At 57.3% G+C, this 22802-nt stretch overlaps 2 protein-coding genes across 10 annotated transcripts in view; both read left to right on the forward strand.

The window, feature by feature from the left end:
- The first annotated feature begins 1664 nt into the window (after positions 1 to 1664).
- ARRDC1 (arrestin domain containing 1) lies at positions 1665 to 9208 on the forward strand. Of its 3 annotated transcripts, none has more exons than XM_027557019.1 (8): positions 1665 to 1851; positions 7034 to 7144; positions 7426 to 7476; positions 7568 to 7722; positions 7887 to 8069; positions 8162 to 8338; positions 8409 to 8829; positions 8903 to 9208. In XM_027557019.1, the coding sequence occupies exons 1-8, from the start codon at positions 1734 to 1736 to the stop codon at positions 8965 to 8967; spliced, it is 1281 nt and encodes a 426-aa protein (XP_027412820.1). In that variant the 5' UTR covers positions 1665 to 1733; the 3' UTR covers positions 8968 to 9208. The 3 variants fall into 3 exon arrangements, with proteins under 3 accessions (XP_027412820.1, XP_027412819.1, XP_027412818.1); XM_027557017.1 differs by lacking the exon at positions 1665 to 1851 and adding an exon at positions 4046 to 4675; XM_027557018.1 differs by having other exon boundaries at positions 1676 to 1851; positions 8409 to 9017.
- Positions 9209 to 12566: 3358 nt separating this feature from the next.
- Positions 12567 to 22802, forward strand: part of EHMT1 (euchromatic histone lysine methyltransferase 1) — a 109444-nt gene continuing 99208 nt past the window's right edge. For 6 of the 7 annotated variants that reach the window (XM_027557020.1, XM_027557024.1, XM_027557026.1 and 3 more), the window contains exon 1: positions 12567 to 12630. In XM_027557020.1, the coding sequence (XP_027412821.1) occupies positions 12568 to 12630 (63 nt within the window). In that variant the 5' untranslated portion in view covers position 12567. Of the gene's footprint in view, positions 12631 to 13572; positions 13848 to 22802 lie in introns of those variants that run through there. The other variant, XM_027557027.1, reaches the window with a different exon arrangement.

Below are 22802 nucleotides of genomic sequence, written 5' to 3' on the forward strand. Positions count from 1 at the left end.
AATCACCAAAGAGTAAGGGGAGGTGGGCCTCGGTTCTGAAGGTACCAGTAACAGTGCTGGGGTGGGGGGGAATTATTACTCTGAGAAAATGAGGGTTAAAGCTGGAAGTTAGTAGGGTGAAGGGGGAAATGGTCTGGAGGCAGTCATAGAGAGTCAGGAGTTCACCCTACTTGCAGGCCCAGAGGTATTGTTTGAAAATAAACATTTATACTTTAGAGCTGCCAGGAGAAGCCTGGGTTCCGTGAGAGCAAGACGAAAGGCGTTTAGAGAAATGGGATGTCAGGGTGGTGATGGTGGACATGAGGACACAGCAGCAGAGCTTCCGGAGGGGGACGGGTTGGGAAGGGTCAGAGTAAGGAGTGTGCAGAGCCCTATTGGGGGCCAACTGCGGGAAATAAAGGCCCCCTGTTTCTGCCTCCATCTCTGCAGCAGCCAGCACACCCTCTCTCCCTGTTTCCTCAAACACTTCCTTTTTGATTTCTGCCATGGATATTTAGCATGTTAGGGCTTCCCACATCCCTCAGCATCCCAAACTCCTGGTTCAGGGATTCCCCCATTTGCACGCCCCTGACAGCAAAGTGTCAGACCAGCCAATCAGAAGCTCCCTCTTGCCTCATCAGAGTCCCAGGTGGGCCGGTGGGCCTGGAGCCTGCGAGAGCCCTGGTTTCAGGATCTCCCTGGCCTCCGGGGACCCCTCAGCCTCTAAGACTAAGGCCCCTGCTTGTCACTGGAGGCCTAGATTAGGTTTCTGCGGCTCTCACCCCCGATTCTGATGTCATCAGCGTCCTGAATAGAGTCACCAGGTACAAACATGTCTCTGATAAATCTTTCGTCCTTCGCGCCCCCCAGACTCATGCCTAGAAGTGCCGGTTCACTCAGGTGCCTAACGGGCACCTCTGCCTCTGCGGGTCATGATTTTCTTCCAAAATAGCTTGTACCGAGGCCGGTGTCTCCATCAAAAAATGCCACCCATTCGCCTAGCTGTTCTGGACAAACACGTGGCATCATCCTGACGCCCTCCTTACAGCAACCCGGTATTTCCCCAAGCCAGGAGGCGCCCAGCACCGCCTTCTCTGTCCTCACCCCCTCACCACCCCCTCGCTCCTCGCGGCCGACCCAAGCGCCCACCGCCCAGGACACGAACCCAGCCTGGAGACCTCCGGCGGGGCGGGGGCGACCCCTGGGAGGAGCCTGGGATTGGGGTTGGCCGGGCGGCCCCTTGACAGGTGGGGCGGGAGGGGGCGCAGGTGCGCCGGGCTCCCGCGAGCTGCGCTGGAGCTGCTCTAGGCTGGCCGAGGGGGTGGGCGGGGAGAGGCCGGGCGGACCGACCCAGGCGCGGCTGGGGGCAGGGCTGGAGCGGGCTGGGGGCGTTGGGGAGCCCGGGGGGAGGGAGGGCTGGGGACAAGAAGCGGGGACGGCCGGGGAGTGGCCTGGCAGGCTAGGGGGCGGGGCGCGGGGACTGGGGTGCCAACGATGGAGGGGAGGGGGCGTGGCGACGGGGGGCGTGGCGTGGCGTGGGCGTGGCGTTGCGGGGGCGCGGTGAGTGGGGTGCGAACGTTGATGGGGGCGTGGCGTGGCGATGATTGGGCGTGGCCTGGGCGAACGGGGCGTGCCGGGGGTGTGGCTGGTGGGGGCGTGTCTGGCGGGAGGGCGGGGCTGGGAGCGCGGCGGCCACGGCGCCGGCTGGGCGGGGGCGAAGGAGGCTCAGTGCGGCCGCCCGGCAGGGCCGCGGTATGGGGCGGGTGCAGCTCTTCGAGGTCCGCCTGAACCACGGCCGCGTCGTCTACAGCCCGGGGGAACCGCTGGTGGGGGCCGTGCGCGTGCGCCTGGCGGCGCCGCTGCCCTTCCGAGGTGGGCGCGGGGTCCGGGGAGGGCCGCACCTGCGGCGAGCGGGCGGCGCCCCGGAGCGGCCGAGCGGGCGCGGGGCCAGGGACCTCTGAGGCCGGGGGCTCCCGTCCGACCGCGGGGAGGGCTGCCGGGCCGGCAGGCGGGCGGCGGGCCGCGGAGTGGGAGGCAGGCGCCGGGCGGGGCGGAGCAGGGAAGCCAGGGTGGCCCAGTCCTTCCGCATCTGCCCTTCCTGTCCTTCCGCCAAGGGGCGGCCAGACTCGGGGCCGGGGCTTCGAGCCCATCTGGTTTGCCGAAGGCCGCTCTGACCTGGACCCGCGACGCCTCCGACCTGACCTTCCCTGTCGGGTCTCCGATCCACTACGCCCCGCACCTGCTGGGCCCTCCCCTCGAGCCCGGCCCGCGCTCGCTTTCTCCCCCAGACACTCAGGCAGTCCCCCGAGTGTGCGGGTCCCCGGCCGGGCCGCGGGGCCGTACCCGCACCCAGCCAGGCCCTGAGGGCTGAGAGGGTCTTGCTAATCCCTGCGCGCCGCAGGCCCCGGGCCCAGGGAGCATCTGGGACCCGAACCTGAGCCCTCCGATCCGGTCTCTCTGCTGGCGCAGACAGCTGGGACTTTGAGACCCGGGATCCGGTTGCTGCGGCGGCCCTTACTAGGGCTCCCTGATGGCGCCGGCCTGGTCTGCTGCCTGAGGTGTGGACGGGGCCCTGTGGGGGACCTCACACCCGGGTGGTGGACGAGGAGGCAGCCGGTGGCTGGGCCTCTTCCTGAGCCTGGCGCTGAGTGTGAGGCTGTGCGGTGTGTCCGTCCTGGGGCGCTTCTCTACCTCGGGCTGATTGGCCAGAACCATAGCTGCAGGGGCTTCCTTCTGGACCTCCAGGCTCGCCCCTGGGGCTGACCATCCAGCACATGGGGTGCCCCCTGAGGACAGAGAGCCGCTGTCCTCCTTTCTGGGCAGCCACTGCCTCATCCTGGACGGGTGGGACTCCCCTCCCCATAACTCGTGGCCTCTTTAATGTCTCCACACTTGGAGTTTGGGGTTGGGTTGCTTGGGTAGGTGTGGTTGGCAGGGGCTCCGCAGCTGGCGCATCTTTTCTCTGGGGCATAAGCTGGTGGTGAGAGGTGAGTGCAGCCGGCGGGGCACAGAAAGGAGAGGCAGGCCAGAGGACGGACAGACCCTGTGAGATCCCACGTGGAGCTCTCCAACTGGCCTGCTGACCTGTCGTCCCCTGTAGCCGGGGTCCAGGGTGTCTACAGTGGGGGAGTGGCCTGAGCGGTGCATGACTAACCTGGGTGGGGCAGAGCCTCCCAGCCTCCACATGGTGGGTGGGATGTGGGTAAACGGACAGCTGGGTCACAGCAGGCTGAAGGAGACTCTGCTGATGGTCCTGACTGTAAGGGTGCTCCCAGAGCAGCGGGGGTCCTCGGGCCAGAGAGGGTTTTATTCAGGCTGCCCCAGGGGTAGAGGGGATGCCCTCTGGCCGGGCCCAGGGGTGAGAGAGGAAAGACTGTGTGGTTTTTTTTTTTTTTTTTTAATTTTAATTTTTTATATTTATCTATGGCTGTGCTGGGTCTTCATTGCTGCATGGGCTTTGCTGTACTTGTGGCGAGCAGGGGCTGCTCTCTAGTTGCAGTGCTCGGGCTTCTCACTGTGGCAGCTTCTCTTGTTGAAGAGCACAGGCTCTAGGGAGCACGGGGTTCAGTAATTGCAGCCCTTGGCCTCTAGAGCATAGGCTCAGTAGTTGCAGTGCTCAGGCTTAGTTGCTCTGAGGCAAGTGGGATCTTCATGGATCAGGCATCGAATCCTTATCTCCTGCATTTGCAGGTGAGTTCTTCAGCAAATGAGCCACCAGGGAAGCCCCCCATAGTGTTTTTTAAACATTCACTCAAAAGATACTTGTTGAGCTCCTGCATCCATAGGAGCAGGATCCTTAGGATTTCCATCCTAAAGGGAATCATCCTAAAGGAAATCAGTTCTGAATATTCATTGGAAGGACTGATGTTGAAGCTGAAACTCCAATACTTTGGCCACCTGATGCGAAGAGCTGACTCATTGGAAAAGACCCTGATGCTGGGAAAGATTGAAGGCAGGAGGAGAAGGGGACGACAGAGGATGAGATGGTTGGAATGCATCACAGACTCAATGGACATGAGTTTGAGTAAACTCCGGGAGTTGGTGATGGACAGGGAAGCCTGGCCTGCTGCAGTCCCTGGGGTCACCAAGAGTCGGACACGACTGAGAGACTGAACTGAACTGAACTGAGCTCCTGTAACCAGCCAGTGGTGCAACAGGGAGGCCCCCAGCAGGACATGGAGGCTGGGAGGCAGCGGGCCTCTAAGTGCCTGACTGAGGAGAGTCGGTGATGATCTGCGGTCAGCCCTGGGAGCTGATGTGGAAGACAGCTGGGGAAGGAGGTGCTTTCCTGGAGCCTGGGTCCAGCCCAGTCAGAGGGTCAGGCCGGGGGTCAGGCAGGGCTGGCCTGTGCTCTGCTCTCGAAAAGGGAGGGCAATGCCTGGACGACAGCAGCAGCCAGCCCCTGGCTCTGGCGACTCACTGGGCTCTCACCCTGGGCCAGAGGTCTTTCCCACTTCCCAAGGACCAACCCACAAGTCCTCGAGTCCCAGGAACACTGGGAGGTGGGCGTCGTCATTCCTCTGGTGTTATAGATTTGGAAACAGGACAGAGGAAAGTGGCTCTCCGGCCAGAGCTGCAGTGAGAGGATGCGGCGGAGGCTGGGCCACCCCAGGTCTGTGGGAGCTGGCGGAAGCAGGGACACAGAAATTGTCATGGTCAGACTGCAGGTCGTGCCTGGGAGGAGGGCTGCTGGCAGGTGAGCGTGCTGGCTCAAGAAGTTCCAGAGGTCACTCTGGCATAGGATCCACTTAACGGTCCTCCTTGGAGGACCGAGGAGACCTGCGGATCTCCCTACGTCTCCACCGCTCCCCTGAGGAGGAGAGCATGCATAGGGGTGGGCCTTTCCCGCAGGCAGGGTCCCCGAAGGGGGCTCAACCTGTTTGCAGAGGAGGCCGTGGCATGATCATGGGGAAGGTTAAACAGTTCAGGCCCGCCTGGGATAACCAAGGGTCAGTCTGTTTTTCTGGGGCCAGGTGCCACCGTGGCTTGTTCACCTTAATTCTGGAGCTGGGTTCTGGCTGAGCGCATGCCTGGTTTATCCGCCCCGCTGTTGGACCTGGAGGCTGGGCCTAGATGGTTTGCCGTTACGAGGAGTGCTGCTGGAGGCTCCTGAGTAAACAGGGTGGGATTCTAAGGGGAACTGCTGGACCCCTGGAACCTGTGTGTAAAATTTGCACAGATCCGTTGGCTTTGTCTCCAGGACCCTGTGTCAGCCGACAGTCTGACTGCCATAAGCAAGGGTCTTTCTATTAATACCTGCTTGTAACACGTCAAACAACGTTTGCCAACCTGATGGGTTAAAATGGTAAGTCATCTGAGTTTCCTTGAATTCTAGTGAGGTGAGACAGCTATTCTTTTATCTGCTGCTATGCGACAGTCACCCCTAAGTAACAAATCACCCCTAACCTAAGTGGTTTAAAAAAACCATTTTAACTCATGCTGTTGTGAGTCAAGATTTTGGGCAGAAGTCTTTGGGTGGTTCTTCAGCTCCGTGTTCATCCACTGGGGTCACTTGACAGGCCCAGCCGGCACCGGGCCAGCCCAGGGACCACTGCACTTCTTCCAGTATATTCTGTTGTTCCCAGTGTTCCCAGGGCAGCCTGATTTGCAGGGGCGGGGCGGGGGTGGGGGGGGCACGCCCTCTCCACGGGGAGTTTCAAGCAGTGTAGTGTCTGGACTCCATTGGGGTGTCTTCCAGTCAGCCTTCCAGTCTGGCTTCCCCTTTTCTGTCTGTTCCTTGCTGTGTCTCCTGGGCTGTGCTGGTCTGTAGGTGCGCTGCTTGTGTTCGGACTTCCAGTGGGAACAGTTCCAGGTCTGGCCCTTGGAGGGGATGGCCGGTGGAGCAGAGATGAGAAATTAGGGCTGAGGTCCTGGTGGTGACGCTGGGCTGGCACGGAGGCTGAGGCCAGTCACTGGAAGTGCCGACAGGGCGGAGGGGGAGCCAGGGGTTCGTGAAAGGCAGCCCAGCACACTGTGGGTGACCCGCAGGAGGCCTGTCCCCTGTCAGCAAGGTGGGGCCTGCCTTGGGGAGCCGGGGACAGAGCCGGCGCCGCTGCCTCCCCCAGCCCGGGCACTCGAGATGCCGCCTTCTGCCTGGTGGCTCTGTCAGGAAGGTATCAGATTCCGAGTCGCCTTCCTTCACTAATCCCTCAGTTCAGGGGAGGAAGGGCGGCTGGCAGACAGGCTAAATCTTTGGTCTTGACTCAGCTTGCAGGGAGAGGAAGGAAAGGAGGGAGCCACGGCGCTACCTGTCACCGAATCCCCACCCCCTGGCCTGCGGGCCTCCAGCTGTGGTGTCCCCTCTGGTGACCAGCCTTGGCTGGGGCCGGTCCAGCCACAGCCTTCCGACTGCAGTAGTGGGCTCTGGACTGAGCAGTTCAAGTTCCTGAGCATGGCCTGGACATCGGCAGTGACCTGCTGCCTGTCTGCGGGCTTCCCCTGGGAGCAGGGGGAAGGCCCAGCCACCTCAATGCAGAAATCAGCGCTCCTGGGCAGTTCTGGCCCAGGGGCCAAGGTGTCCCCACCCTCTGGCTGCCAGACTGCTGGTCTATTTTCTCAGGCAGGTCTGACCACATTCCTGCTGCATAAGGGCTAATAGGTAGCTTCCTGGTGCCTGGAGGGGTGGCTCCCAGCCTCACTGACATGCCGGTGAGGCAGCAGGAAGGTGGGGGTGAAGGTCAGCTGCCCCACCCACCTCTGTTCACCAAAGGTTTCCTAAGCTTCCCCTGTAGGGAAGGGGTTTTCTAGGGTCTGGTGCGGGGTCAAGGGGCTGGGGTTTGCCCAGGGGTCAACTGGGTGACCGTTGGGGCCTTCCTGTTCTGGACTGCGGGATGGGTGGAGCCCTGTGCCTCAGCACCCTGGCTCGGTGGGAGCACCTCGGGATGTGGGAGAGGCAGCCTGTGTCCTCTGGAGGGCAGCCGGCCGTGCACTGGCCTTCCCAGAGCCTAGTTGGGTGATCCTGGGTCCCGTTAGTCTTGCCTGAATGCCTGTGCTGGGGCTAGGGAGGGGCCAAGGCCAGCACCTGCCTGTGACTCACACGGGCCCCACCTTGCAGCCATCCGCGTGACCTGCACGGGGTCCTGCAGGGTCTCCAACAAGGCCAACGACTCGGCCTGGGTGGTGGAGGAGAGCTACTTCAACAGTGCCCTGTCTCTGGCCGACAAGGGTGAGTCTGGAACCCACCCCTCCCCTCCTCCCACTAAGATGGGTCTGTCTGTCCCCCTGCTTTCCCACCTGCCTCTGGCCTCCCCGTGGCTGGCCCGCCCTCTCCCAGGGTTTCTCTCTGTGGCAGGAACAGGGCACTGCCTGCTGGGCGCTTGGGGCTGAAGGGGCCAGTCCCTCCCAGGTTTGGATGGGTGCAGTGGGAGCTTGTCGGCTGCAGGGCCTGCTTCGGCTCTGGGCCCTGTGATGGCGCCTTGTCCCCTCTCCCACCTCTCGTGTCCTCAGGGAGCCTGCCTGCTGGAGAGCACAGCTTCCCCTTCCAGTTCCTGCTTCCTGGTGAGAGCCCGGCCCGGCCCGGCTGTGGCAGTGGGTGAGGGTGGGTGGGAGGCGGGGGACAGTGGGACCTCAGTCCCTGCTCTCTGTCCAGCCACGGCTCCCACGTCCTTCGAGGGCCCTTTTGGGAAGATTGTACACCAGGTACGGGCCACCATCGACACACCACGTTTTTCCAAGGATCACCAGTGCAGCCGTGTCTTCTACATCTTGAGCCCCCTGAACCTGAACAGCATCCCAGACATCGAGGTGAGGCTGGGGCAGTGGCCTCCTGGGTGGCTCCCACACTTGTGCAATGCCCTGTCCCCAGCACAGGTGAGGCGGCCTGTGGAAGCAGCAGCCTCAGTTCTGAGCTGACCCAGGGATCCTGTCTGCTCACACCCGCCAAACCCCTTCCCTGCCTTCCTCCCAAGCAACCCAATGTGGCCTCCACCACCAAGAAGTTCTCCTACAAGCTGGTGAAGACGGGCAGCGTGGTCCTCACGGCCAGCACCGACCTCCGAGGCTATGTGGTAGGGCAGGTGCTGAGGCTGCAGGCAGACATTGAGAACCAGTCAGGCAAGGACACCAGCCCGGTGGTGGCCAGTCTGCTGCAGGTCAGCGTCCCCTGGCTGCTGGGCCCCGTCCCTTGGGGCAGAGGAGGGGCGGGTGGCTGGCCGCCCAGGCTCACAGGCTGGCCCTTCCCCAGAAAGTGTCCTACAAGGCCAGGCGCTGGATCTATGACGTGCGGACCATCGCCGAGGTGGAGGGAGCCGGCGTCAAGGCCTGGCGGCGGGCTCAGTGGCAAGAGCAGGTTCTGGTGCCCGCCCTGCCCCAGTCTGCCCTGCCGGGCTGTAGCCTCATCCACGTGGACTACTATCTGCAGGTGGTAGGGGTCAGGGGTGGGGTGGGAGGAGGGGCCGCGGCCTGGCTCCTCACATGCACAACCTCCCTAGGTCTCCCTGAAACAACCGGAAGCTGTCGTGACGCTGCCGGTCTTCATCGGCAACATCGCTGTGAACCATGTTCCATTGAGCCCCCGGCCAGGCCCCGGCCTGGTGGTGCCCTCAGCGCCACCCCAGGAGGAGGCGGAGGCTGTGGCCAGCGGCCCTCACTTCTTCTCGGATCCTGTCTCTCTCTCCACCAAGAGCCACTCCCAGCAGCAGCAGCTGCATGCAGCCCTTGGCTCTGTGCCCCATGGTGCCCCAGAACCCCGTCCTCAGGATGGCAGCCCTGCCCCGCACCCTCTGCCACCTCCCTTGTGCATCTCCACAGGTGCCACCGTGCCCTACTTTGCAGAGGGTTCTGGAGGTCCGGTGCCCACCTCCAGCACCCTGATCCTCCCCCCAGAGTACAGCTCGTGGGGCTACCCCTATGGTGAGTGGGGGCCTGGGGCCTGGTGGGGAGGGAGTGCCCCGGGCCCTATGCAGACCTGGCTGTCTCCCTGCAGAGGCCCCACCGTCCTATGAGCAGAGCTGTGGTGGTGTGGACCCTGGCTTGACCCCGGGGAGCTGACCCCATGCCACCTCCTCTGGATGGGCGGCCCTCTGCCCTGGGACTGGGCTCCCAGGACCTCGTGCCTTCACTCCTGGCCTGGCCCGGCCCACTCAGGACCCGCTGCTGCCCGCTCTTCCCGTGGCCTCTACCTCCGGACCAGCCTCTGCCCCGGCCAGCCTCCTCAGCTCCCCAGCAGTCGGCCTCTCCCAGGGGGTTGGGGCCTAGAGAGACGCGGTGTAAATAAAGTGATTCATTTGTAGCGCTGGGCACAGTGGCCTGTTGGGGCCCTCCTCTGCGGGGTCTGTGTTCCCCGCCAGTAGGGGGTACTGGGCTTCCCAGGTGGCTCTAGTGGTAAAGAACCACCTGCCAATGCAGGAGATGCAACAGACCATGGGTTTGATCCCTCGGTTGGGAAGATCCCCTAGAGCAGGGCATGGCAACGCATTCCAGTATTCTTGCCTGGCGATTCCCATGGACAGAAGGGCCTGGTGGGCTAGTCTACAGGGTCATGAAGAGTTGGCTCCCCCGGACCTGGGGGTGTGCCCAGCCCTTCCCACTGTACACAGCCCCAGATCACGACGCCCGCCCCCCGCTGGACACGCCCCTCACCACCACACCCCTTCTCCTGGACACGCCCCCCCCAGACACGCCCCTCCTTGGCCCCGCCCTCGCCCTCCGTGCCCCTCCTTTCCTCTCTGGGTCCCTTATACTTCCGGGCGTCCGGACGCTGGCTGTTGGTCGCTTCGGGCTAAGCAGCAGTGCCGATTAACAAGGGCTGGGGCTGGCGTTTGGCCTCCCGGTTCTGCTTCAGGATTTGACTTCGGAGGCAGTTTGCATGTCTGGAGCCTCAGCGTTAAAGTGGCCTTGTGATAAGGCGAGAAGGCCACCCCTGTTCCATTTTGTTAGCACCAATCGCTCCAGGCAATGCAGTTTAGGAAATCCAGTCAGGGTGAGGCTTCCCCAAGTCCCTTGCCCTCAAACTCTGTCCCTGTTGGCACCGCAGCCAAGTCTTAGTTCGGAGGGGTTCAGCTTCTCGACTCCCATCCGTGTGTGAACACACAAGCCCGCTCCCGAGCTCTGCAAAGGACTGTTGTCTAGGACGCAAGGAACCCAGGAACAAATAAAAAGGCAGGCTTTCCCAAAGGGGTATTTTGCAGAGTTCCAGAGTGCCCGTGAAAGTCCTGCAGGGCCAGGATCCTGGTGTGCTTTGGGAGACCCTGGAGGTGGTGTTACTTCAGGATCAAATTCTAGCTCTGCCATATGGTGAAGGAGTCACTTTGGCTAGGTGTGTCAGTTAACTTTATGATAAGCTCATGGGACTACAAGGGGACAAGTCGAGTGCCCCCACCCCAGCCCCCGGCCCCGCAACATTACAGAAGTTTATTTCTTGCACATTTAATAGTCCGGAGATGGCATAGCTGTCATTCTCAAGTCGAGGGTGAAACGGCTGGCAATTCTGTCATCCAGGTTACCAGCTTCACCTCCCACTTTCTGGGGGACAGTAGTATCACTTTGGCAAATCCCATCGGCCATCCTACCTGGAATGTGCAGGCAGCTATGCACCCTAAAACTTGACTTTACTATTTGTGGGACAAGGAGAAGATGAATACTGGAGAAAAGCACAAAGCATCTTCAAGCAGGATGACCTGTGAAACAGCTACTAGAAGCTGTAGCCTCACAGTCGAGACTGCGTTTCAAATCCCATCTCTGCTTCTTGAGAGTCTTAACCTGGAAGGCACCCCCCACCCCCTTTTATTTTGCTCACTGACAAGACCGTGGATAAAAATGACGTCCACCTCTGAGGACTGACCTGATAGTCACAGGGACAGCACGTAATGCGTCATCAGTGAGCAGGGATAACACCATGTAGGGTGGCTTGGGCTGACCGTGCAAAATGGGAGCATTGCCTACTTCTGACACATTCATTTACGGTCGATATTTGCCTAGTAAAATACTTTCTTCCACATCTTAACTCTTTTATTCTTTCAACAAATATTTGTCCCCTGCCTGCCAAACATTGTTCTAGGTACTAGGGCACACAAAACAAAAATCTCTGACCTTTTGGACTTGAATTCTAGTGGGGAAGACAGACAATATGGCAATGGAATGCTATGGAGTAAAATAAGAAGGAAGTTTTGGGGTGCAGTAGTATTTTTAAGTAGGTGCAAGGATACACTTCCCTGAAGAGGTGGTGTTTAAGACCTAAGGATTGTCAAGAAGTGAGCCACAGATACCTGAGAAAAAAGTGTTTCAGAGAAGGGGCAGACTAGGGCCCAAGGCAGGAGTGGAGACGGAGATGGCACCAGAGAGGCAGGTGTAGGTGAAGGCTAGCTTGGCTGTGCAGGCCAGAGGACAACTCCTGAGCTGCCTCTCCTGAGGCTCCAGATAGAGCTTGGGGTTCCCGGCCTGTCGGAAGTTGATTTAGGTTGCCCCCAGCCCCTAAACCTGGGGAAGGCTTCCTTGGTACTTAGGGTCGTCCACTGCCTCCTCTGCAGCTGTGGGCCCTCTCAATGCCACATTTCCACGAGATTGAACCCTCACAGCCCCAAGGCCCAGAGATTAGCTTCTGACTTGGGACCTCCTCAGTTCCTGTCGTGAAGACCGGCCGGAGAACCGCAATTTCAGTTTATGAGTCTTCTCTCAACTCCCAAGGGATGGAAGAAACGGGTGGAGCCATGCGGAGTGGGTGGCCCAGGCCAGTTTGTGTGGTGCTGTCCAGTAAAGGCTGCTTGGGTGCGCAGGAAAGGTCTCACCCTGGGTGGCCTGCAGGAAGGCTGGGGTGATCCGAGAGGCTGCCCAACCGGGGCCACCTCCAAATTGGAGAACCCCACTTCCCTTGTACAAGCCAGGCATTTTCCTTAACCAGAGCGCCCTCCAAAGAGCCAATCCCCCCGCAATGGGACACTGCCCACTCTTCCCCAACAGTACACTGTCCCCAGCCAAACCGCAGCCGTATACGGGGCATCTTCCTGAATCAGAGCATCTATCCCCACAGTCCGGAAATGCCCCCGGCCGAGCACCCCGGCGCAAGGGCATTCACACTAACAGACGCCTCCCCCAAGGCAGCACCGCCAACGGGGGCAGCCCTCCCCAGGGGGGCTTCACCCCTCCCGCTCAGGGCCGCCTTCTCAGTCAGGACAGGCGCGCCCCAACACCGGAGCACCCCCGGCCCACAGCCGGGCGCTTCTCCCTAACCGGACGCAGCCGCAACTGGGGCACCCCTCCCACCCGTGCACAACCCCCTGCGCGGGCACCGCCCTAGGACGCAAGCCGGGGTCCGCCTTCTACGAAGGCCGACGGAACCGATGTGTGTCCGGGGTGAGAGGTCAGGGGTCCTTCCGCACCCCGGCCGGTCCGCCAGAGCGCCTACGCAGAGCGAAAGAGGACCGCGCGAGCGGGAGGACCGCGACGGGCCGGCGTCCGGAGCCGCGCCGACCCCGGAAGCCGGCTCCGCGCGGCCCCGCCCCCGCAGCCGCCGTCCACCCGGTTCCGGCCCGCACAGGCCCGCGCTGCGGACGCCGATCCCGGGCCGCAGTGCGCAGGCGCGGGGGCGCGCGCAGGCGCAGACGCGGGCGGCCGGCCCCGCCCCGCCCCGGGCCGCGAGGAGCGGGCGGGGCGATGGCGCGCGGGAGGGGCGGGGCCACGCTGCGGGCCCGGGCCATGGCCGCCGCCGATGCCGAGGTGAGGAGCGGGCCGGCGGCGGGCGCGGGCGGCGCGGGCGCGGTGGGGGCGGCGCGGGCCGGCGGGCCGGGCGCGGCGGGCGCGCGGGCAGGGGCGCGGGCGGGCGCGGGGCGCGCGGGCGGGCGCCTCCCCGCCGCCGCCGCCGCGCCTCAGGCCGAGGCCGGGCCGAGGCGGCCGGGCGTCCGGGCCGCGCTGCGCGGGGCGTGCTTTGTGCGGGCGGGCGGGCGGCGAGGGGCGCGCGCGGGCGGGGCGGGGGCGCGGGGAGGGCCGCCGCCCGGCGCGCCGCGACCCCGGGCCTCGGGCCGCGACCGGGAGCTCCGCGGGAGGGGCGGAGGACAAAAGGGAAAGTGGGGCGAGCCCGCCAAGTTGGCGGCGCGGGCGACGCGAAGCCGTGCGCTCCCGGCGCTGCTCCTGCGCCCGCTGACCTTTCACTTTGTTCCGGAGAGGATGGCTGGATCTTGAAGGAAAAGTTGGCCGGGCCGGCGCTCTTCTCCCCGGACAAAGCTGCCGGCTCCGTGGCTGTCAGGAGTACGGTCGCACGACTTCGGTTTATTTCCAGGCAAACCGCTCACGCGGGCTTTGGCTGTAAAAAGTTGCCCTCCCTTTGTTAATGTTTCTGGCCTCCCCTTTGCTCGCTCTCGAGAATAGTTTTCCCTGGCTCGTGGCAGCAGAGAAAGCAAACTCTTGTGAGATGGGCCAGTAGCTTCCCGCAGAAGGGAGAAGCCGGCGGGAGGCGGTGTGCCTTGGGGAAAGGCAGGAACGGCGCTATCCGGGCTGACACGAGGGACCAGTTTGGAAGAAAGTGATGACCTAGCAGTTTTTCTGTGGAATTACTCCAGGTTTTCTGTGTAGTAATAACCCGGCGACTTCTAAAGATCAGGAAGCCAAGGTGTGTGATAAGACCCTGTTACAGTAATGTGGTGTGTAGGACCTGTACTTTTATCCGGGTAATGCACAGTCTTTTAACGTTTCTTTATTTCTCTCTCGCATTTTTGGGGGGTATGGATGTAAGTAAACTGAGAACGTGCAAGAAAGTTCTTGAATTCAACGTGAAGAGTATTTGTTAGCACCTGCAACACTCAAGGAGTGTATTAGGCTGAGCAAAACGGAACAGGTGAATTAGATAACCGCCAGTCACTTGTAGGAGAGAAGATGAGCAGTGATCACGATACTGCTTATTGAGCGTCTTCTGGGTCCCGGGCACTGCAGGCGCTTAGGTAAGTTCTCTCCAGTTTGCTCTGCTCTGTGCAGCAGGTGCTGCCATTTCCTGTTTAACTGACATGGGAAACGAGATTTGGGACCGATTGGGTGACTCGGCCCAGCCAGTTACCCAGTTAGCAGTTGTTTGGTGTCTGGCACATAGTAGGTGTTTAATTAATAATTGATGAACACGTTGCCCCAGATGTCACTGATTCCACAGGCAGCCTTGACTACAGGGCTTGCCCGAGCCAGTGGCAGTGACAAGCCTGTGTTTCCTAAGCCTTACCTGTGTCCAACCCTGCCTCAGCTGCTTGAATTCCTTCATTAAAGTCTGACAGCCGTTTTTGAGGTGGGTACAATTACATCCCCTTTTGCACAGTAGGGAACAGGCACAGTGAGGCCCCAGGTTACAGAACTTGTGCAGAAGATGGATGCAGTGGTCTGGCTGCAGAGCCCCTTGAGCTGTATTTGTGGTGGTCACTTTAAGCTGATGAAAGCTCTGGGCTTTGGTGGGCAGTCCTCAGTGTTTATAATGGAGGTGCACGTTAGGGCGGGGAGGGGCTCCTGGACAGTGGCTAGGCTTGGGGTCAAGTGTGGCCACTAAATCAGGGAAATGGTTACTGTGTCAGGGTTCTCTAATGGCCAAACGATTAAACCGGAAGGTGGACATTGAAATTTATCTGGCTGCATATTGACTCTTTCTTCTTTCCTCAGCCTAGAGAAAGGTCACCACTTTTTCACACTGAAGAGAGGCCCCCTGGTTTGTGGATTCTGAAACGCGCTTTTGGAGTCTGTCTTCGTTTTGTGGATTACTGAGTGGGGGCTCCTCAGTGTAGTGTGTGTTCAGGTCACCTCAGGCTTTTGACCCAGCAAGATGCTACCTTTCAGCAGGAGGGCCTTCCCAGGAAAGTTCCCTGCATTTCTCGCATCCTGCGTGTCTCTCCTTTTGTGTTTCTTAAGAGATGCGCACATGTGCATGGTTGAGAGTCAGGCAGTGCCTGAAGGTGGCGAAGAAGCTGCGTCCTCTCCAGAGGTGGCAGCCCCTTGACTCTGCGCATTTACCTTATGGGGCTTCCCTGGTGGCTCAGCTGGTAAAGAGTCTGCCTGCAATGTGGGAGGCTTGGGTTCGATCCCTGGGTTGGGAAGATCCCGCGGAGAAGGAAATGGCCACCCACTCCCTGGCCTGGAGAGTTCTGGTTCGCAGAGTCGCCAGGACTGAGCGCCTTTCACTTTCACTTTGTGTTACTAAGCAATATGCTTGTGTCGTCTTATCTTTATTCACCAGTTTTAGGGGTTATCTGCTGGCTCCCGCTAAGTTTTCAGTTTTCTTGTACTCTCTCTGGTTTAGGTAACGCACAGTTGTGGTTAAATCCGTGTCAGGATCTTTATCAGTCTGTTCAGGTCGTTACTGTGCCCTGCTGAGCTGGACGGTGGACCACACACAATTCGATTTCTTTCCTTATACAGACATTTTTATTTCCCTGGAATTAATAATCGCTTTATTTTTCATTTGCCTGGTTCCCTTTGAATCTCAGAATAATGTTCCCGCACCTTTCATTCTGTAAAGTGCTCCTTAATTTAATTTTTTACCCCTCAGCCTTGTCGGCTCAGCAGCCCTTGCCACAGTGCTCCAGCCCAGAACCTTGTTTCCAGGCCTGCACGCCGCCTCCCTGGGGCTCTGCCCGCCTCCTTGCCTCTGGCACTCCCTCACTTGTTTGGGGCGGTGAGCAGTCTGCAGGAGTTGCTGGGACCAAGGCTTTGGGACTCACCTGTCTGAAAATGTTTTCATTCTGCTGCCACACTTAAAGAATCAGTTTGGCTGGACTTGGCATCTCAGTATCTTATAGTCTTTGTTGTTGCTATTGAGAACTCTGTAGTTTGATTTTTTTTTTTTTTTTGGCTGCTCTGTATGGCTTGTGGGATTTTAGTTCCCCAACCAGGAATTGAACCCAAGTCCTCCACAGTGAGAGCATGGAGTCCTAACTGCTGGACTGCCAGGGAACTTGCTAGCCTGATTATTAGTCGTTCGTAAGCATATTCCCACATCAAACTTTTAGGATCCTTGCATCCTTGATTTTCCTCACTTGCCTGAAATGCCTTTGTTGTAGTGTGTTTTCATTCACCCTGTAGAGCACTCAGCAGGCCTGGGATCTGGGGACCGAGGTCCTTGAATTTACAGGAGTTTTTGTGTTATGTGTTAGAGATGGTTCTCTACCAGCTCTCTTTTTCCAGTTTCTTGGAACGTTGGACTTACTGTACTTAATATTCTCATTTTTAAATCTTTTCATCATATCTTGATCTTTTTGTTCTTTTTGAGAGTATTTTTGACAATTTTCCAATTTGTTAAAAATTTTAACTTCTTTAATATTATCATGTTCTTTACTGTTTTTTGTTCCTTTTTAAATGCCTCCTGTTCTTGTTTTATGTATACAACGTCTTTGCTTATCTCTTAATTTCGGTTTTTAAAAGTACAGTTAAAATTTTGAAAACTAAAAAAAATTTTGTTTCCTGCACGTTTTCTGTTTGCCATGCATTCCTCTTTGCTCTTACATGTTTTGGTTTCTTTCTTTCATGCTGGAAACCCTTCTCCCAGTGTCTAGTGCTCCTTGGCTGTTTATTCGTCCTTATGAATAAAATACTAAAAATGGAAAACTGAGTGTAGCAGGGGCTTGTTTCCTTGTTGCTTTCACTGCAGGGTGATGACTAATGTTTTTTGTTGGCTCTTCTCCAAATGTTGCTGTCCGCTGGTTTAGTTTCCTTAGAGGGGAGCCTTCGGTCTGCCTGGTTGGATGGATGTTGGAGCTGGATTAAGGGGCAGGGAGGCAGGGAGGGGCTTCCCTCTTCCTGACCCCCTGCTTTCCCTGCGGCGCCCACCGCTGCCTCTCCGTGTGCCACTCACCCCGAGCGTGGTGCCTTCTGGTGCCCGTAGCTGTGCAGAAGTGCTTGTCTGCGTGTGCGGAGGGGCTGGGCCCGTGCTTGGAGCTTTGCGCCACACCCCTTCTCAGGCCTTTGCACAGCTCCGCCGGTCATCCCTTCTCAGGCCCTTGCACAGCCGCCGGTCAGCCTGCTCCTCGGCAGCGGCCCTGCGCTTGGTCTCCCCTTCCTCTGCCCTGTGGAGTGGTTCAGGTTCCTTTCGCCTCCATCTTCCTAACCGTATTTTGTGTAGTGGTTCCAAGTGTTTCCTAGGTGGGGTGCATGTTTCTCTTTCCTGTTCTTGTCTTGGATTGATCTTTGATAAGAGAAGGGGTGGAGAGTCTGTTTTGCATCTAGCAATCAGAAATATTTACAGTAAATCTTGTGAAGTTTCACCCATACTAACAGCTCTCCTGTGGAAAGGGCTGCCCGTCTCAGATCTTCCTGTGTAGGTTGTGGTTCTGGATCATCACAGAGGTTGTCAAGGGCAGTACTTGCACCCCAGCCCTGAGGCCCAGAAGGACACCTGTGGGCAGCTTGGCTGTTGGAGACCCCGCACGTGGTCAGTGCTGCACCAGGGCCAGAGCCCCGCTTCCTGCCTTTGCTAACCGGTTTGTATATTTGGCCACATTTTAATTGAGTTCGTCTTTTAGAATGATGTAGCTATGGGAACCATATTTTGGGCTCTCCTCTTCAGGAACCTTACGTTCTCTGCCATTCATTGGACTTCGCTCGTGTGATGGATGCTGCTGTCTTGGTGGGCGGGTGGTCTGGGTCCAGCTGGCCTTGCTCCCAGCAGACCACACTAGGAGTGGCGAGGGGGGCCCAGCTGTCAGGCTCTGCAGGTGTGCTGCAGAGGGCGTCACTCCAGAGCTGCCCACTTGCTGTCCCACTGTACTTAACTTCTGGTATTTTCGTTTATTAAAACAGAGAAAACTCTTCAGCGGTTTTGGATTTTAAAGAACAAAAATTGAAGTGGTTCTTTTGACTCTTCGAAGGTGGCGCTTCCTGTATAAGTCACTTTGCCACTAACATAACTGTCAGTTGGTATTTTACTTTGGAACGGTCTTTGGACTGCTTTCTGCATCCCACGTTTAACAGCTTTGTAAGTTCTGATCAGGGTGTGTTTAAAGTGCCGTTTCCGAGGGGTCTGCAGGCAGCCTGGAGCCGGGAGGTGCTGGTCTAGATGCTGTGTGAGAGGATATGCAAGCTTATGAGGTTGGCGTCTGATTTCACAAAATTTAACAGTGTAATAGAGCAAATACCAAGCAGGAAATGAGATGGAATCAGCTGAGAGTAAACAAGAGGAGGCCCGGCTGCCGTGCTGCTTGCTGCAGGCGGACTCGCGTTGGGAAAAGCTCCTTGAGGAAGATGAGTCCGCTGAAGGTCCTAAGGAGGTAAGACGTGAAATGGAAGGGCAAAGTTCAGTTGTACCTTTCAGAAGGAAAAAAATTAGGCATTTTAGCAAAGTTAGAAAAATACCACTGTAATGGCAGAAAGCGAAGAGGAACTAAAGAATCTCTTGATGAGGGTGAAGGAGGAGAGTGAAAAAGCCGGCTTAAAAGTAAGCTTTAAAAACACTAAGATCATGGCATCCGGCCCCATTGCTTCATGGCAAATAGAAGGGGAAAAGGTGGAAGTAGTGACAGATTTCCTCTTCTTGCGCTCAGAATCATTGTGGACGGTGAGTGCAGTCATGAAATCAGAAGACGACCGCTTCTTGGCAGGAAAGCTGTGACAAACCTAGACAGGGAGTTGAAAAGCAGAGACATTACTCTGCCGACAAAGGTCGGTATAGTTAAGGCTGTGGCCTTCCCTGTGCTCATGTACGGTTGTGAGAGCTGGACTGTAAAGAAGGCAGCGTGCCAAAGAATTGATGCCTTTGAACTGTGGTGCTGGAGAAGACTCCTGAAAGTTCCTTGGACAGCAAGGAGATCAAACCAGTCAATCTTAAGGGAAATCAACCCTGAATGCTCGTTGAAAGGACTGATGCTGAAGCTGAAGCTCCAGTATTTTGGTCATCTGATGTAAACAGCCGTCCCATTGGAAAAGTCCCCGATGCTGGGAAGGACTGAGAGCAGAAGGAATAGAGGGTGTCAGAGGATGAGACGGCTGGATGACACCACTGATGCAATGGACATGAACTTGGGCAAACTTCAGGAGATGGTGAGGGACAGGGAGGCCTGGCGTGCTGCAGTCCCTGGGGTCGCAGAGAGTCTGACATGACTGGGCGACTCAGCAGCAACAGCAGCTGCGAGAAAAGTTGACCCTAGAGACATGAGAATGCCAGATACTTGCCGTCGACTTGTTTGCGATCCGAGTGTGCAAGTCTGTGCCTCCAGCGGTAGTAAGCAGGGAGCGTGTGCTGTGTGCACTTTTCTTTCACAGGTCATCTTGTGGGCTTGTGTCTTTTAACGTTTTCAGTGGCCAGATGGTGTTTGCTTTATAGACGTCCCAGCTTCCTTGGTTATGAGCTGGGTGGATCTGTAGCCTTTGTACACAGGTGGTCAGGAGGGGCGAGCGGCACAAGCTGAAGCCAGACAGGTGGGGGCTGGGTCACTGAGGGCCTTGTCACTGGTGACATGTTGGTGGTCTCCTGAGTGCTGTAGACATCAGCGGGCATTGTTTTAGGAATTCACATTTTAAAAAGACCACCCTGGCTGCTGTGTGAAGGGTGGCTGGGTGAAAGCTGGAGGGGAGCAGGGGGCCAGTGAACATGCTTGGCCCCGTGGTGGGTGGAGTCCAGGCACGTGTGTTTGAGTTTGTTTTGAGTAGATGAGTTAGTTTCATGGTTCAGATTCTAGGAGTATGGAGTGAGGCATCCCCCTCTCTCGTCCCCCAGGCACTCGGTTCTTCTCTTGGCAGGCTACCAGCATTGTAATTACTGTGTGTGCAGACGTGCACACGTGGATCGTTAGAGCTTCTACTGTGGACCTTCTTCCGACCTACGCAGATGCAGACCTGGTGGTCAGACACACCCCATGTTTCTGTCCCCCGAGTCAGCCGTTGTCTCCTCGTGAGCACCCCTGAGTCCATCGTTAAGTATTTTTAAGCGGTTCTCAGATATATTTCATATGTGAGTATTTCAGTTAGAGTAAGTAAGTCTTTCAGTCAGTAAATATTCAGTCACTGTTCAGATTTCTTAGGAACAGAATCTCGTCTCTTTGCCCTTGATAGGCATCTGTTAATTCTCAGTCCACTGATTTCCACGTCGCTGTTTCCCCTTGCACTTGAGTTTTGGAGAGGTTGGTCTGTCTGTCCCAAAGTTCCCCACAATCACTCTTGCTGCCCCTCCCCGAGACACTGCGCACCACGCCCCTTGTGCTCTGCTCCCGCCACCGACGCCTGAGGTCTGCAGCTGCAGCCTGCCTGCATGATAGCCGCTTGCCGCGGGCAGCTCCTCAGCCGGTGAGACGGGGGCTGTGCCGGGAGCCCGCTGCAGGGGGAGTGCGCGCTGGATTCCCAAGGCTTGGTGCAGGGGAGAGGGGAGTGTCACACGAATGCTTTAAGCTCCTTGTCTGCATGTTGAAGTACTTACTTGGGGTATGTTAGGTTAAATGACATTTATTACAAATGATTTGTGTTTCTCTTTCCTTTGTTTTTCTGGCCGTGGTGTGGCATGTGGGATTTAGTTCCCTGAGCGGGGATCGAACCGGCCCCCTGCAGTAAGAGCGTAGAGCCTTAGCCGCTGGACCGCCATGGGAGTCCTGCAGGTTTGTCTTTTTAAAAACTAGGCAAAAACACGTTATTACTGGTGTTAAGGCTTCTATCAGACATAGTAGCTCTTGCTTGGTGGTGTTAGCAGTCGTTGATGTTCATTGCTGAGAGCTGTTAGGTCATTAGGTTACAGAATGGCAGGCTGTACAGAGGAAGGCTGTTCACTGCCCGTGAAGTACGCTCATATGGGCAAGGACGTGTAGGTTCTTGACACTGTTTGGGCTGACACCCTGGAGCTTCTTGGTAAGTTCTTGCCTAGGAAGGACCAGAGAGTTCTCTGTGCTGTAATTTGACAGTTGTCTGCTAAGCAGGCTGCTGAGTGATTTCTCTCCTGGAACACAGGTCCTCTCTGCCTGTCAGACTCCAAGGCTGGCGTTCGGACCTAGAGTCGTGGTTGCTTCCTCGTCCTTGCTGTTGGCTTGTGCTCTGTGAACTCCTTGCACACCACAGTGAAATAGAATGCCAGTTGTCATGTAGCCCACCGAATGGTCAGGAGTTCCCCCAGCTCTGGCTCAGCCTGCCCTTCTGTTTTCCTTCTCGTAGAAATGGCCTGCTCAGATCTGTCGTCATGGTTCCGTACTGTCTGTCACTATCTGAATCAGATTCAGTAGCAATAAGACATTTAACCAAAGCATGAAGACTTTTTTTGGAGATGGTATTAATGTATGACATACGTACAGAAACATGCACACTTTATGTGTCTAATGCCATGCATGTCCCTAGACCTTGATCAAGCAGGGACATTACCAGAACCGTAGAAGCCCCCTTGGCCCCTGGCAGGCTGCCCTGTCTTTGCCCAGAGGTCACTGTTGCCCCGACTCCTGACACCCTCCTTGTTTCCCTGACTCTGAGCCTGACGTGAGGGCGCTGTGCAGGGCGTGCCCGCGTCTGCCTTCCAGGCTTCGTCTGTCTGTGGAGGCCTGGGGTCGCCTGCTTCCCCATCACTCTGTAATATTCCCGTGTCTTCAGTCATGGGCCTTCTTCTTTGAGCTGTCTGCAGTCTGGGGTCTTGAGCTGAGGTGGTGTGGACATGTTTTGGTGAGCACTGGTGCACGTTTCTGTGGGGTGTGGCCAGGAGTGGGGGTGTCGAGTCATGGACGCGCGTGCGTGTCCCAGGGGTTGTACCCAAGGACAGGTGTGAGGAAGCCCAGCGGCTAGTCCTGTGGACACTTGATATTGTTTGTCTTTTTACCACTCTGGTAGGTGTGTAGTGTGTCCAGTTGTGGTTTAATTTGCATTTCCCTGATGACTGTTGATGTGAAGCATTAGTATGTTTTTTTAAAAAAAATATTCATTTGTTTTATTTCCGGCTGTGCTGGGTCTTTGTTGCTGTGTGTGGGCGCTCTCTCTGGCTGTGGTGACGGCGGCTCGTTGCGTAGCCTCTCTGTTGAGAAGCACGGGCTCTGGGGTGTGCCGGCTTCAATGGCGCGATGCACAGGCTTCGTTTCCCCTCAGCACGTGGAACCTTCCTGGACCAGCGATTGAGCCCGTGTCCCCTCATTTGGCAGGCAGTCTCTTAGCCACTGCACCACCAGGGCGGCCCTAGTCCCCGTATGCTTTTAATTATGTTGTGTAGACACTTTCGGAACGTGCCTATGTAAGTTTTTTCCTGCTGGGGGCATATTTGATTCCTTTATATGGTAAATGATATTCCACAGTAGGAATGTACTGAGTTTTGTTTACGCGTTGATCAGTTGCTCCTGTTCTGGCTGTGGTGACTAGCGCTGCCGTGACAGTCACGACCGAGTGTTTCTGTGGGTGTGTGTGTTCGTTCTCGCGGGTGTCTGTCAGGGAGTGGAGTTGCTGGGCGTGGGGTCACTCTGCTTAGGAGCCGCTCGCCTGTGTTACACGGCAGCTGTCGCATCGTCCATTCCTGTCGGCAGTGTGTGAGACGCACTGCTGCTCCACGTGCTCGCAGACACTTGTTAACTGGTCACGGCCGCCCTTTTGGATTTGGTGGGGTGTCTCACGCTGCTGCTGATTTGGTTTCCCCGTTTGTGTTATCTTCCTTACAGAAATGTCTGCAGAAATCCTTTGCCCGTTTCAATTAGATTGTTTCTGTGATGAGTGGTAAACATTTTCTATGTATTGAAGAATATGGATACAGATCCTTTATTGATAAATGATTACGAAACATTTCCCTCCATCTTGTAGGCATGTTTTCAGGTTCTTGTTAGTGTTCTTTTCGAAGTGTGTGCTTTGGGCTGCGCTGGGCTTTGCTGCAGCTCACAGGCTCTCCCTGGTGTCATGAGCGGGGCTGCTCTGCGGCGCACGGGCTCGCCATCGCAGTGGCTTTTCCTGTTGCGGAGCACAGGCGGTGGGCACGTGCGCACAGTAGTGTG

Source organism: Bos indicus x Bos taurus, chromosome 11 (assembly GCF_003369695.1).
Source record: "Bos indicus x Bos taurus breed Angus x Brahman F1 hybrid chromosome 11, Bos_hybrid_MaternalHap_v2.0, whole genome shotgun sequence".
NCBI lineage: Eukaryota > Metazoa > Chordata > Mammalia > Artiodactyla > Bovidae > Bos > Bos indicus x Bos taurus.